Source organism: Mauremys mutica, chromosome 3 (genome assembly GCF_020497125.1).
Source record: "Mauremys mutica isolate MM-2020 ecotype Southern chromosome 3, ASM2049712v1, whole genome shotgun sequence".
NCBI classification, from domain to species: Eukaryota; Metazoa; Chordata; order Testudines; family Geoemydidae; genus Mauremys; species Mauremys mutica.
Window position 1 is genome coordinate 30642717 of NC_059074.1, and position 12698 is coordinate 30655414.

Consider the following 12698-nt stretch of genomic DNA (forward strand, 5'->3'; position numbering starts at 1 on the left):
AAGGCAGTTGTACTATATGTCAGATATTCCCATACATTTTGGTCTGTTAGTTCATACATAAAACTAATTAAGCTAATGAAGTTAGTTCCTGTAAGAGCAGGGAAGCAGTCAAAAAGTATTGGCTGTTAATTTCTAACATTTCACTTTGAACACAAGATTTGTTTGTAATATTATTTCTGTAGTGCCTATAGGCACCAACCAAGACCAGGGTCTCACTGTGCTAGAAGGTGTGCATGTAGCAAGAGAGTGCCCCTGCCCTGAATAGCTTCCAGTCTAAATAAAGACAACTGAGAAAGGTTAGGAGTAGAAAAGGAGACAAAGAGAGGTAAAGTGATTTGCCCTAGGTCGGTGGCAAAACCAGGAATAGAAAGAACCCAGGTCTCCTGACTTGCAGCCCAGTATCCCACCCACTAACTCTCAAATTTCATAATGCTTTAAACCAAAGAATGTACTGTACCTTTTTCCTAAAGCCATGACCATAGCTTCAAAAGAGCTGTCATATCGAAGTAATGGAAGGCTGTGTCCAGAAAGGGTGGATTCAATGAATTCTGACAACCCAAAATATTTCTTGTTTTCATGGTATAGATCTATTCCCTAAAGTAAATAAGACAACAGCAATTTAAGGATAAAACTACCATCACCTATATATAGACATTCTTTATATCTCGTACACACACACACACACACACGTATATATAAAATAATCCACATATATATACACACACATTCATACTCACAATAGGTCATTCTCAGAAGGTTTAAATTGGTGTCATTCAATGAAGCTTACTTACAATTAACACAAGCTGAGGATCTGGGTAGATTTATATATATTTTTATCTTGTGCACAATAGAAAGACTGCACAGTTCTGAACTACTTGACACATCATCTTTCCACACATCAGAAAATGTATGAGCCAAAAAAATAAAAGTCTGGAGAAAAATATTGAAAAAATGTTGGAAAAACAGCTAGGGAACTTTTCTGATAGTAAGTATAATGCGCTCTCACTGGTCCACCTTGCACACATGAACCACATTGTGGTTATTTCCATGTAGAGCATATGAATTAAGCTTAAAATAGAGGTATCAAAAGCATGGATAACCATGGTGAGATGTGTGAGAGGAAATGCAATGATCTCTTGGTAAGGTGAAGATTTAATAAAAACTTTTCAGAGCCTCCTTCTTTCTCAGAATTCAAAAACAATGAAGATTAAAACCTATGATTTCAACCATTTTGTAAGAAGCAGGCAGACGCCTTCAGTGGAGGGAGCAGTCATGGTCTTTGCAGCTTCCTCCGAGCAGTCAGGACCACACTCCCAATATTATAATTCACTTATTATTGTTAACAAATATTTGCATAAAGTTTATGGATGCTTAATACAGCTGGCAGTTACATCAGCTCTGTCCTTAATAGACTGGGGATCAGAGTGACATTGTAGGACTTCTTTCCACCCAATAAGGTGTTGAAGCCCTCCAGAGAGAAAGGAATTGCCCAGAGAGCTGGATTATGACATTAGTGCTCATGGAGAGGGAACAAAATGCTCCTCAGGATCTGGTCTACAAATAAACACCTTCATTTATTTTAGGCATGGGCAAGTGAGGTATGAAAATGTGACATACCTTAGTAGTGTGAGTAACTCACCAAAAAAAGGTGGGGGGGGGAGAAAATTTGGATCACTACAAAAAGCACAGGCCCCCCCATTCTCAGTAGCTAATGATCCAATGTCACCTACATTTACCGTTACCAGACGTCCTGAATGGCTTTATTGAAACTGTAGGTGTCAACAAATTTCAGTGGATTCCTAGGACAGCTGGTCGCCTCAGGGTCATCTGTCTATCGTAGCTGTGCCATGTTGCAATGCAGCATAGCAATGCCACACATGCCAGTTCAGGTGACTAACCCTGTTCCCTCCTGCCAGCCACCCCTCATTGGGAGCAGATAGAAATATGTTTCCCCTGAGAGGAGGAAAGAAAAAGGGCCAGACAGTAGGGGAAGGATATCAAGGGCTCTTCTTTAAGCAGCTCCTGAACCAGTGCTTCTCTTCAGGCTGCTCCTTCCACGAGCCATCAAAAACTGTAGTTGATGATAATGAGACTGGGAGGGTGAGAAACAGTCTGGAAGGGGACAAACAGTCTGGAAGATAAAAGGCCTGGGGGATAGACTGAAAAGGGACTGATAGATACTGGGGAAAGGGAGGGGAGAAATGGAAGGAAGGTGAGTGGCAGAAGGGGAACCAACAAAAAAGGGGAAGAGATGGAAGAATAAGAGAGACGCGTCTATAGACTGAATGAGGAAGAGGAAAGATAGGAGTGACGCAGACATCATTATTCATCATTTCGCTTACAAGAACACGTGGTCTCAAGTGTTTTTCAGAACATGTAAATGTAAAATAGTTATTGAATGAACCTAAAATCCTGAAAACATCCATCTTACATTGCTGTATGACGAAGGCCAGTGGATTTCATTGTATGGGCTGATGTGAGTATGCTGTGTCTGCAGAGCATAGGGGAAGGAAGTCACATGGAGTGTCAAAATGTTTGGAGCCTCTTTCACCTCTCTGCAGTTCAACAATCTATCAACGAGTCCCACAGATGGTTCCGCTTGAGGGTAAAGGCTGTGAACAGCGCTGCAAAAAGAAACCCCAAACTCTCCTAAGTGATTTGTATAAATGTACGCTTGTGACAAATTCATGCGTGTCACCATCTCAAACCTGGACACAAAAGCACAGTGAACCAGCCACAAGGAATTTGGGACTGGATTCTTTGGCCTTACTCTGCTCTCTTTGCACCACTCCAGTGGCACAAAGGAAGGGGAAAGCAAGCCACATATCTCCTCAGCTGGGAATTCCCTGGCACGGTGGATTACACCGCAGGCTAGGGGCTGTGATGGCAGACTTCCCTCAGCCCCCAGCATACTTCATGAGGAGATTGAGAAGGGGCTGGCACCACAGCAATTGCCAACAGCCATGTGGTCCTCTGGGGACTGTAGTCAGGTACCGTCCTCTTTATAACAGTCCTTAATGTGTTTAAAGACCTTGAAGACCTATCAGGTCCCACCTAGTCTCCTTTTCTCAAGACTAAACATGTCCAGTTTTTTTAACCTTTCCTCAGAGGCCAGGTTTTCTAAATTTTTAATTATTTTTCTTGCTCTCCTCCAGACTTTCACCAATTTGTCCACATCTTTCTCAAGTGTGGCACCCAAAACTGGACACGATGCTCCATCTGAGACCTCACCAGTACTGAGTAGAGTAGGATAGTTACGTCTTACATATGACACTCCTGTTATACACCCAAGAGTGGTATTAGCCTGTTTTGCAACTGCATCACACTGTTGACTCATATTCAATTTGTGATCCACTATAACAGGGGTAGGCAACCTATGGCACGCGTTCCAAAGGTAGCACACGAGCTGATTTTCAGTGACACTCACAATGCCCAGGTCCTGGCCACCGCTCCGGGGGGGCTCTGAATTTTAATATAATTTTAAATGAAGCGTCTTAAACATTTTTAAAACCTTATTTACTTTACATACAACAATAGTTTAGCTATATATTATACACTTATAGAAAGAGACCTTCTAAAAATGTTAACATGTATAACTGGCATGCAAAAGCTTAAATTAGAGTGAATAAATGAAGACTTGCCACACCACTCCTGAAAGGTTGCCAACCCCTGCACTATAACCTCAGTTCCTTTTCAGCAGTACTACTGCCTACCCAGTTATTCCCAATTTGATTTTTCCTTCTTAAGTGAAGTACTTGGCACTTGCTTTTATTAAATTTCATTCTGTTGATTTCAGACCAATTTTCCAATTTGTCAAGATCATTTTGAATTCTAAACCTGTCCTGAAAAGTGCTTGCAACCCCTCCCAGCTTGGTTTCATCTGAAGATTTTGTAAGCATACTCTCCACTCCATTATCCAAGTCATTCATCAAAATATTGACTAGTACTGGACTCTGGACAGACCTCTGGGGAGCCCCACTATATATGTCCTCCCAATTTGACAGCAAACCATTGATAACTATTCTTTGAATATAGTTTTTCAACTAGTTGCACATCAACCTTACAGTAATTTCATCTAGATCCATTCTCCTAGTTTACTAAAAGAATGTCATGTGGGATTGTGTCAAAAGCCTTACTAAAATCAAGATATATCAAGTCTACAGCTTCTCCCAATCCACTAAGCCAGTAACCCTGTCAACAAATACATGGGAGGTGTCAGTAAAACAGAACAAATGTGACAATCATGTAATACCATCAGGAAAACCCTTTCATGATACATTTGTTCTTGACAAATCCATATTGGCTCTTACTTATGACCCTATTATCGTCTAGGTGCATACAAATTGATTGTTTAATAATTTGCTCCAATATCTTTCCAGGTGTACTGACCTGGTCTAGCTGACTGGTCTAATTCCCAGGGTCATCTTTGTTCCCCCTTTTAAAGGTAAGTGCTATGTCTTCCTTCCTCTAGTCCTCTGGGATCTCACCCATTCTCCAATAAATTATGATTGGTATAATAAGCTGGTAGGGAAACTGAATTTCACTTTTGTGAAAATTTTCAATGTTTTGGAAAAATGTTCATCCTGAATCAGGACAAACTGTCAAAACCTTGGCATTCCTTACAGAAGTGCAATGCCATCTTTTTTATTTTAGACACACTGACACATTCCTGCAGTGTTTCTGAAATGCAATATGCCCTCTGATTCTGAAGTCCCCCGCCAGGCACGTTGCTGAAGAGCTGGGACCCCAGGTTCCCCAAGGAGCTGGGGATGTGGGTGGGTGACCTGGCAGAAACCCCAGAACATTCTGATTTTGACAAGATTGGCATTTTTCAACTGAAAAAAAAATATCATCAGAAAAGTTTCCAACTTGCTCTAGTAATAAGCAGCTAGCACATCATACCAACTGCCCGACCACTGTGGAGTTTCTGCAGGCACTGTAGCAGAGGGGCATTTGAAAGAGGGATGTGAGGGTGGATATTGTGGCGGCTTTACACATATTTACACAGAGTTCCTCCAATACATAAGGGACACCCTGAAAGAGTGCATGAAGGTACTTGTGGGAAAATGTAACTGATGGCAGGGCCGGCTCCAGACCCCAGCGCGCCAAGCGCGCGCATGGGGCGGCATTTTAACGGGAGGGCAGCAGGCGGGTCCGGCGGACCTTCTGCAGTCATGCCTGCGGGAGGTCCAACGGAGCCGCGGGACGACCGGATCTCCTGCAGGCATGACTGCGGCAGGTGCGCTGGTCCCGTGGCTCGTGTGGACCTCCCGCAGGCATGCCTGCGGAAGCTCCACCGTAGGCGCGGGCCCAGCGGCACGTCTGCAGGAGGTCCGGGACCGGCGCCCGGCAGCGTGAGCAGCGCAGCGCGCCGCCCTGCTTGGGGCGGCGGAATTCGTAGAGCCGCCCCTGACTGATGGACAATGAAGGCTGGCATTGATGGCTCAATAAAGCATAAGAGATGATAGGCAGGGTGCAGATAGATCACCAAGGGCCTTAAAAGGAAGTGTTTATGTTTGATGCATAGAAAGGCAAAGCAAGTGGAGGGATGCATACAGAGAGGTGACATAGATGAAGCAATGATCCAAGAATACAAACAATAACAACAATAATTAATAATAATCTCTCTAAAAATGGCCTAAGAATGAAGCTGTTCTTACCTCACAAGATCCCAGTGTGCATGATCATGGATAAGTACAAACAGTGTATGTGGATTCTGCATAGAGTTTTGCAAAAACACTTTAAATTTAGTCTGGGCCTCTGCATCCAGCTTCACAACATATTGTTCCATCCTCTGCTTTGTAAGGTGCTCCTTTTCTAAGCCAAGTTCTAATAAAACACCTAAAGAAATGGAACAGGGGTCAGATGCGGCTAACAATTTCCTGAACATATATAAAATAAATCTAGCTAATAATGAGCACCTGAATGCCAGAGGTGAAACAGTGTCTGCTGATATGTCACTTCGGAGGGAGGAACACAAATCAGAAAATCAACTTTCTCAAAGGAACCCAAATCAAGATTTTGAGTGCTGGAGTCAGCAATTGAGCAAACGTGAGACAGCAATTTCTGAGCCACCGCTAGCTGGAATGGACGAATCTGATGCCGTTCAACATTATAACCTGGAAAGAGGCAAAAATCTGTTCAGCTGAATGACTGAAGCCTAATCTTATACAAACTCTCCCTAAAGTCTGGCAATCTTTAAAGTAGCTTGCTTATTGAGTTAGGACTCTGCTTTCATAAAAGCTAAAGGGGCATCCAAAAAACCTTTGTGAAATTGGGTATTTGCATAATTGTGGACCACCATCTTTTAATCCTATGAGTCTCAAACTCCTCAGGGCTGAAGCTCAGCTGCTGCAGAGTTAAGGTCCAACCTTAAGGTTGAGAGATGAGGAGATACACAGGAAGGAAATGGAACTTCCAACCATGCAAACCTGGAGGACCGAAACAAGAGGACTTTCTATTAACCTGAGTTTGGGACTCTGCAAAGGGATAAGGCTCTGCCCACATGGATCCAACTGCAGGATTAGGGCCTTAGTTTGTCTTGAAGGAGAGACACCCTCCTCTGCTACATCTTCAGACACCTTCATTACTTACTTGTGCACACAGCTGCTCCTGTTATATCCAATGCTGTTGGCTTATTCACTGAAGTAGAAAGAGATGAAGACCTCTGGCCTTGGTTTTCTTGATAAAACTTATCCAACAGAACCTCAGTGTCACCATCTACCACATTGAAAGGACAGTGGATATTAGTATCCATGGTACATAATTAAACTCTTCTCTGAATGGCTCCCATAGTCATAACAGAACCAAATCAACACCCAGGGCAAAGAAACTATGGGCCAGTTTCTCCTCTCACTTCTACCAGTGTAAATCAGGACTAACCTCATTGAAGTCAATAGAATTACACCAATAGAAAATGGATGTAAGAGACAGGAGAACCAGGCCCTATGTTAATGGAACCTAGGTCAATTATATTTCTGTGTCATCCCACAGGAAAAGGATAGGCAGGTCCCAGCCATAGTGTAAGGGATAAATTTAAAAATAAAAGAATGTCATTAGATAAGATTCCCTGCAAAGCACAAGACTTAATACAATGTTAAATTAAAAAATCAACAGACAATCCCTCGCTCTTTTATACTGTGTTTTTCATCTGAAGATATGAATGTGCTTAATAAAGGATGTCAGTATAATTAAATCCACTTTACAGATGGGGAAACTGAGGTAGGGAGTGGTGAAGTGACTTGCCCAAGGTTATCCAGCAGTACAGTGGGGAATAGAACCCAGGTCTTAAAAGTCCCAGTCTAGAGCTTTAGCCCTTCCTCCCTATTTAGGCAGTGTGGCCAAATGGATAGAGAGCCATAGTAGACTAAAAAATGGAATACTCAGAAACAAGGGAGCACAACAGAAGTAAGGTTGTACACTCAATCTTAACTAATGTCTTAAAATATGCTCTCTTTTATTATCATTGTAATTTATTTGTTAAATAAAATATAAAGCAAACCTGAATTGCTTATAAAACCTTACTTTTAGTTCAGTCACTACAGACTTAGTTTGAGTTCTAAATGCCAGTGAGTGATATTTACAAAACAAGTTCTGCAGCCCCTGTAAGCCTGCAATATGGACTTCTCTAGCTATACATAAGGCAGAAAACAGACATATTTTACTGAATAGTGCCACTGTATTTCACAGTATATCCATCCATATAAGGATCCTCCTTACAACCTGTTCGGTCTTGTTGAAAGATATACAGTACACAGCGTTAGCACTGAGTACTCAGTTTGCTCAGCACTTGTGCAGAGACACATTAGTACACCTGGAGTGAGCTAAGCATGGTCAGGCTCTAGATTCTTAACTGCAATCTAGTGAGTGAACATGATGTGCATGGAAGCTATTCTGAGGCTTTTCAGTTACTCTTACTGCCCAAGGAAAAAAAGCACCTGAGTACTTGTGAGAGTCATCTTTAACAAAAAATGGGGGCAGAGGCAGCCACCGATATAGAAATGTGTCTGACAGTTCTAAGAAAACAGCATCACTCTCAAATGGCTAGTTGATGGCTTGTGACTAGAGCTAGGCGAAAAAAATTTGGCAAATAGTAAATTTGCTAAAAAAAAATGCATTTCTCGAGGCACTTAAATTATTCACAAATTCAGGTCAAATTTGGCAAATAGTTTTGGCCAAAAAAAAACCTACACAAAATTTTTTGAAAAAAATCAAAACAGTTCATACTGACCATTTCAAAACAAAACATATTTGACTTTTTGTTTCAAAATGACTTTGAAATTTAGCTATATTTACTTTTTAAAAAGAAAAAGGAGAAAAATCACCAAAAATGAAAAAAAGAAAAAACCAAAACCATTCAATTTTATTTATTTTTTCTTATTTCATTTCATTTTTCAATCTAAAATTATGTTTTTCTTGTTTGTCTATTTTTTGGTTTTTGTTTCAGTGAGAAAACACAAAATAATTAATTTCAAACCATTTTTTTTTGGTTAAGCCCCCAAACCCAAAAAATCCCTCATTCACTCAGCCCTGCTCATGACATACGCTGGGCACACTGTTCTTGCCAGCTCCCCTGCCTGCAGCACCAGTTCCCCTCCATTTACTTCACCTTACTGGATTGCAAGTGGAATGGAGCCAGGATCAGCAGCCCTACTGGTGACTCGGTACTACTCTCTCTCATTTAGTGGGCTCAGGATTGAGTGCATGCTGAGGTATAGAAGGGGAGTACTCAAATTCTCCTCTTAATCTGAGCATGTTCATTAGTATCATCAGAAATTATGTGCATACATCAATGCATTCACTCATCAATGGGTCTGTCCTGCGCAGTCAGAAATAGAACACAACTATACATTCATGCATTTTTATTACAATATAGGCATTTATAAAGTGACACATTCCAGGAGAATTTCTTAAGGAGAGACCAAATGTACATTCCCAGATCTTCCTTGTCTCGTTTGTACGTATTCTTATTATATACCCTGTTCCTGAAAAGTGATGAGCTCCTGCAATTGCCACTGACTTACAAAGATCAGGCTCTTAGAACTGTGTTTATTTATGGCATGTTATGTACCTGGACAAAGGGTGCTAAAAAAAGAGCCCAATGTTTCCACTTTCCCAGTAACTAGTTGATAGTTAACTTCTTTCTGATACTCTGCTGGGGTAAGCATGCTCTCAGACAGTACTCGTGCCTGGTACTTCCCTAAAAGACAAAAAATAAGCTCTTTTTAATTTGAATTTCAATTTTGAATTCAGTTCAAATTAAAATCAAAATTCTCTACTTAATTGATAAAATAACTATAACAATACCTATCAAAAGGCATATTCCCCCAAAACAAAAGTAACAGAAATCAGCATCTTTCTCTCCCACCTCCCCAAACAAACAGTTTTATGCTCCCCCGTCTATTTGTCTTTTGTCTCAGGAAGTATGTTTGCAAAGCAATATATGGAAACGACTGTACAAAAACAGTCTTGGATTTGTCATTCATCCGAGCCATATTGCTTTCAAAATGAACCCTTAGATCTTAGTTATTTCATTGACATTCAAACCCATTATTCTGAGTAAAGCTGTAGAGTGCCAAGAATTCTTGCCAACAGTATCAGCATAGCCTATACAGGACATCGGCTGTCTTCGGGAGAACACAAAGAAAAAACATCCTTGTGAAACTAAGAACATGCTCAAACCTCTCCTTAGTGGAGATATTCCAGTCAAACACAGAAGTAGGACCGTATAACTACATTTTCAATGTGACTTCAACCCAACCTCAAAATTTGCATGTGCACTGGTGTGCATGCACAAAACCCTCCTTTGCATCCACCAACAGGCAAAGTTAGCAAGTAGCATGGGTAAGGGCACCCATACACAAGCAAGGGTGTGCAAGGGCATGCAAGCAAGTTAACCCAACTAACTTTTCAAAACAGAAAATGATGGAATTTTCCAGGCTTGTCCCAAGATTTTTCCCTATGGATCTCACCTGTTACCGCAATGCAGGAATCTAATGCTCTGTTTCTGCAAGCACATATGATCACCACATAGTTCGTCTTCACTAGCTTCCCTTCAATGAGCAACTTAAACATTTCTGAAAGTCCCTCTGCAAGAGAGTAACTGCACTCGATGATATGGACGCTGTCATTGCAAGAGCTGGCTGCCAGCCCTGCTAGCCAGGGAAGCTGGGCCGATGTCATTGGTGCAATCTGGCTGGGAACCGGAGGGAAAGCCTGTGGAATGGCCTGTTGATACTGACGGATTTCAGAGAGGTGCGACTCCCGCCACGAGCGCATGAATATTTGTTCCAAATCCTCAATCAAAGGGACCTGGTCTGGAGCTAAAGAAACATCAGCATTAGAGGCCCATTATAAATCACTTGCAAATGATGTCAAACTAAAAATCAAGCCCCTCCCCTCTGAAAAATACAGCAAATTAAAATCCTTTGAGGACTGATTTTTCTCTAGTTTTACACACACAACTCCATTGTCTTCACTGGTGTTACAGATTGTTTACATCAGAATCAGGCCCTTTGCCCATATAAAAGATTTAGGGCCAGATTCCGGTCCACATTGCAGCCCCTTTGTGTCACCATGTAAAGCTTCCCTAACTGGAAGCAGAACATTCCCTCAGCACTGGGGAATCCCTAATTGGCTAAGATTACACCGAAACTCTTCTAGCATCCCACCGGTGTACGGGGTGTATCAGAGCATGGGTTGGTGGGGAAGGGAGGGCATGGCTAGTGTTTGAGAGATGTTATGCTCAGTGTAAGTTAAAGCAAATCTCAGCACAGTTTAAAGTCAGGCCTCAGCAGCCCTAGCAGTCAGCAGGAGCAAATCTGCCATATAGCCACTTTTGTTCCATCCTTGGTTCCTACACAGAGCAGACGTCTGCTGGACCCAAACATCTGGGTTCTTTATCATTTCAACAATGACTTTTTGGACCACTGCTGGAATGCAAAATGGATATTTCATTGATTTTAAAGCCAGAAAGGATAATTATGATCAACTAGTATGACATTCTATATATGGAGTATAAGGTGGATAGAAAGCTGGCTAGATCATCGGGCTCAACAGGTAGTGATCAATGGCTTCATGTCTAGTTGGCAGCCGGTATCAAGCGGAGTGCCCCAAGGGTCGGTCATGGGGCTGGTTTTGTTCAATATCTTTATTAATGATCTAGAGGACGGCGTGGATTGCACCCTCAGTAAGTTTGCAGATGACACTAAACTGGGAGGAGTGGTAGATATGCTGGAGGGTAGGGATAGGATACAGAGGGACCTAGACAAATTGGAGGATTGGGCCAAAAGAAATCTGATGAGGTTCAACAATGACAAATGCAGAGTCCTGCACTTAGGACAGAAGAATCCCATACACTGCTACAGACTAGGGATCAAGTGGCTAGGCAGCAGTTTTGAAGAAAAAGACCTGGGAGTTACAGTGGATGAGAAGCTGGAGATGAGTCAACAGTGTGCCCTTGCTGCCAAGAAGTCTAACGGCATTTTGGGCTGTATAAGTAGGGGCATTGCCAGCAGATTGAGGGATGTGATCATTACCCTCATACAGCACTGGCAAGGCCTCATCTGGAGTAGTGTGTCCAGTTTTGGGCCCACACTACAAGAAGGATGTGGAAAAATTGGAAAGAGTCCAGCAAAGGGCAACAAAAATGATTAGGGGGCTGGAGCACATGACTTATGTGGAGAGGCTGAAGGAATTGGGATTATTTAGTCTGCAGAAGAGAAGAATGAGAGGGGATTTGATAGCTGCTTTCAACTACCTGAAAGGGGGTTCCAAAGAGGATGGACCTAAACCATTCTGAGTGTTACCAGATGACGGAACAAGGAGTAATGGTCTCAAATTGCAGTGGGGGAGGTTTAGGTTGGATATTAGGAAAAACTTTTTCACTAGAAGGATTGTGAAACACTGGAATGGGTTACCTAGGAAGGTGGTGAAATATCCTTCCTTAGAGGTTTTTAAGGTCAGGCTTGACAATGCCCTGTCTGGGATGATTTAGTTGGGGATTGGTCCTGCTTTGAGCAGGGGGTTGCACTAAATCAGGAGCCGGCAACCTCTGGCACACGGCTCGCCAGAGTAAGCCGGGCCAGTTTGTTTACCTGCCACGTCGGCGGCTCCCACTGCCACAGTTTGCCGTCCCAGGCCAATGGAGGTGGCGGGAAGCTGCGGCCAGCACATCCCTCAGCCCGCACCACTTCCCGCAGCCCCCATTGGCCTGGGACAGCGAACCGTGGCCAGTGGGAACCGCGGTCAGCTCAACCTGCCAACACAGCAGGTAAACAAACTGGCCTGGCCCGCCAGGGTGCTTACCCTGGTGAGCCGCATGCCAGAGGTTGCCAACCTCTGCACTAGATGACCTCCTGAGGTCCCTTCCAACCCTGATATTCTATGATTCTATGATAACACAGGTGACAGAACTCCACCCAGTGATTCCACCCAGCCCAACAGATGTCATTGAACTAGAGTACATCTTTCCCAAAGATATCCAATCCTGATTTAAGAGTCCATGAATATTTTTGGCAGTCCTGATTTTAACGGGAGATAGAACTTACTAAGGACTTAATCCCAGGGGAACTGCAGATGTTTAGCACGTCTCAGTATTTGGCCCTACATTTTTTTAAGATCCATCAATCAGCTCTTTCACTACAGCAGGAGCTCCTTTAGTTAATCTAAAAAGCACCTAGTCTAAGAAATCTTAGTCT

The 12698-nt window shown here is 42.6% G+C and overlaps 1 protein-coding gene across 6 annotated transcripts in view; it reads right to left on the reverse strand.

The window, feature by feature from the left end:
* Nucleotides 1-12698, reverse strand: part of GREB1 (growth regulating estrogen receptor binding 1) — a 119526-nt gene that overhangs the window by 41141 nt on the left and 65687 nt on the right. For 5 of the 6 annotated variants that reach the window (XM_045008412.1, XM_045008408.1, XM_045008409.1 and 2 more), the window contains 7 exons: nt 9972-10322; nt 9071-9199; nt 6595-6720; nt 5922-6119; nt 5661-5841; nt 2432-2624; nt 458-594 (listed from right to left, as the gene is read on the reverse strand). In XM_045008412.1, the coding sequence (XP_044864347.1) occupies nt 458-594; nt 2432-2624; nt 5661-5841; nt 5922-6119; nt 6595-6720; nt 9071-9199; nt 9972-10322 (1315 nt within the window). Of the gene's footprint in view, nt 1-457; nt 595-2431; nt 2625-5660; nt 5842-5921; nt 6120-6594; nt 6721-8952; nt 9200-9971; nt 10323-12698 lie in introns of those variants that run through there. The other variant, XM_045008413.1, reaches the window with a different exon arrangement.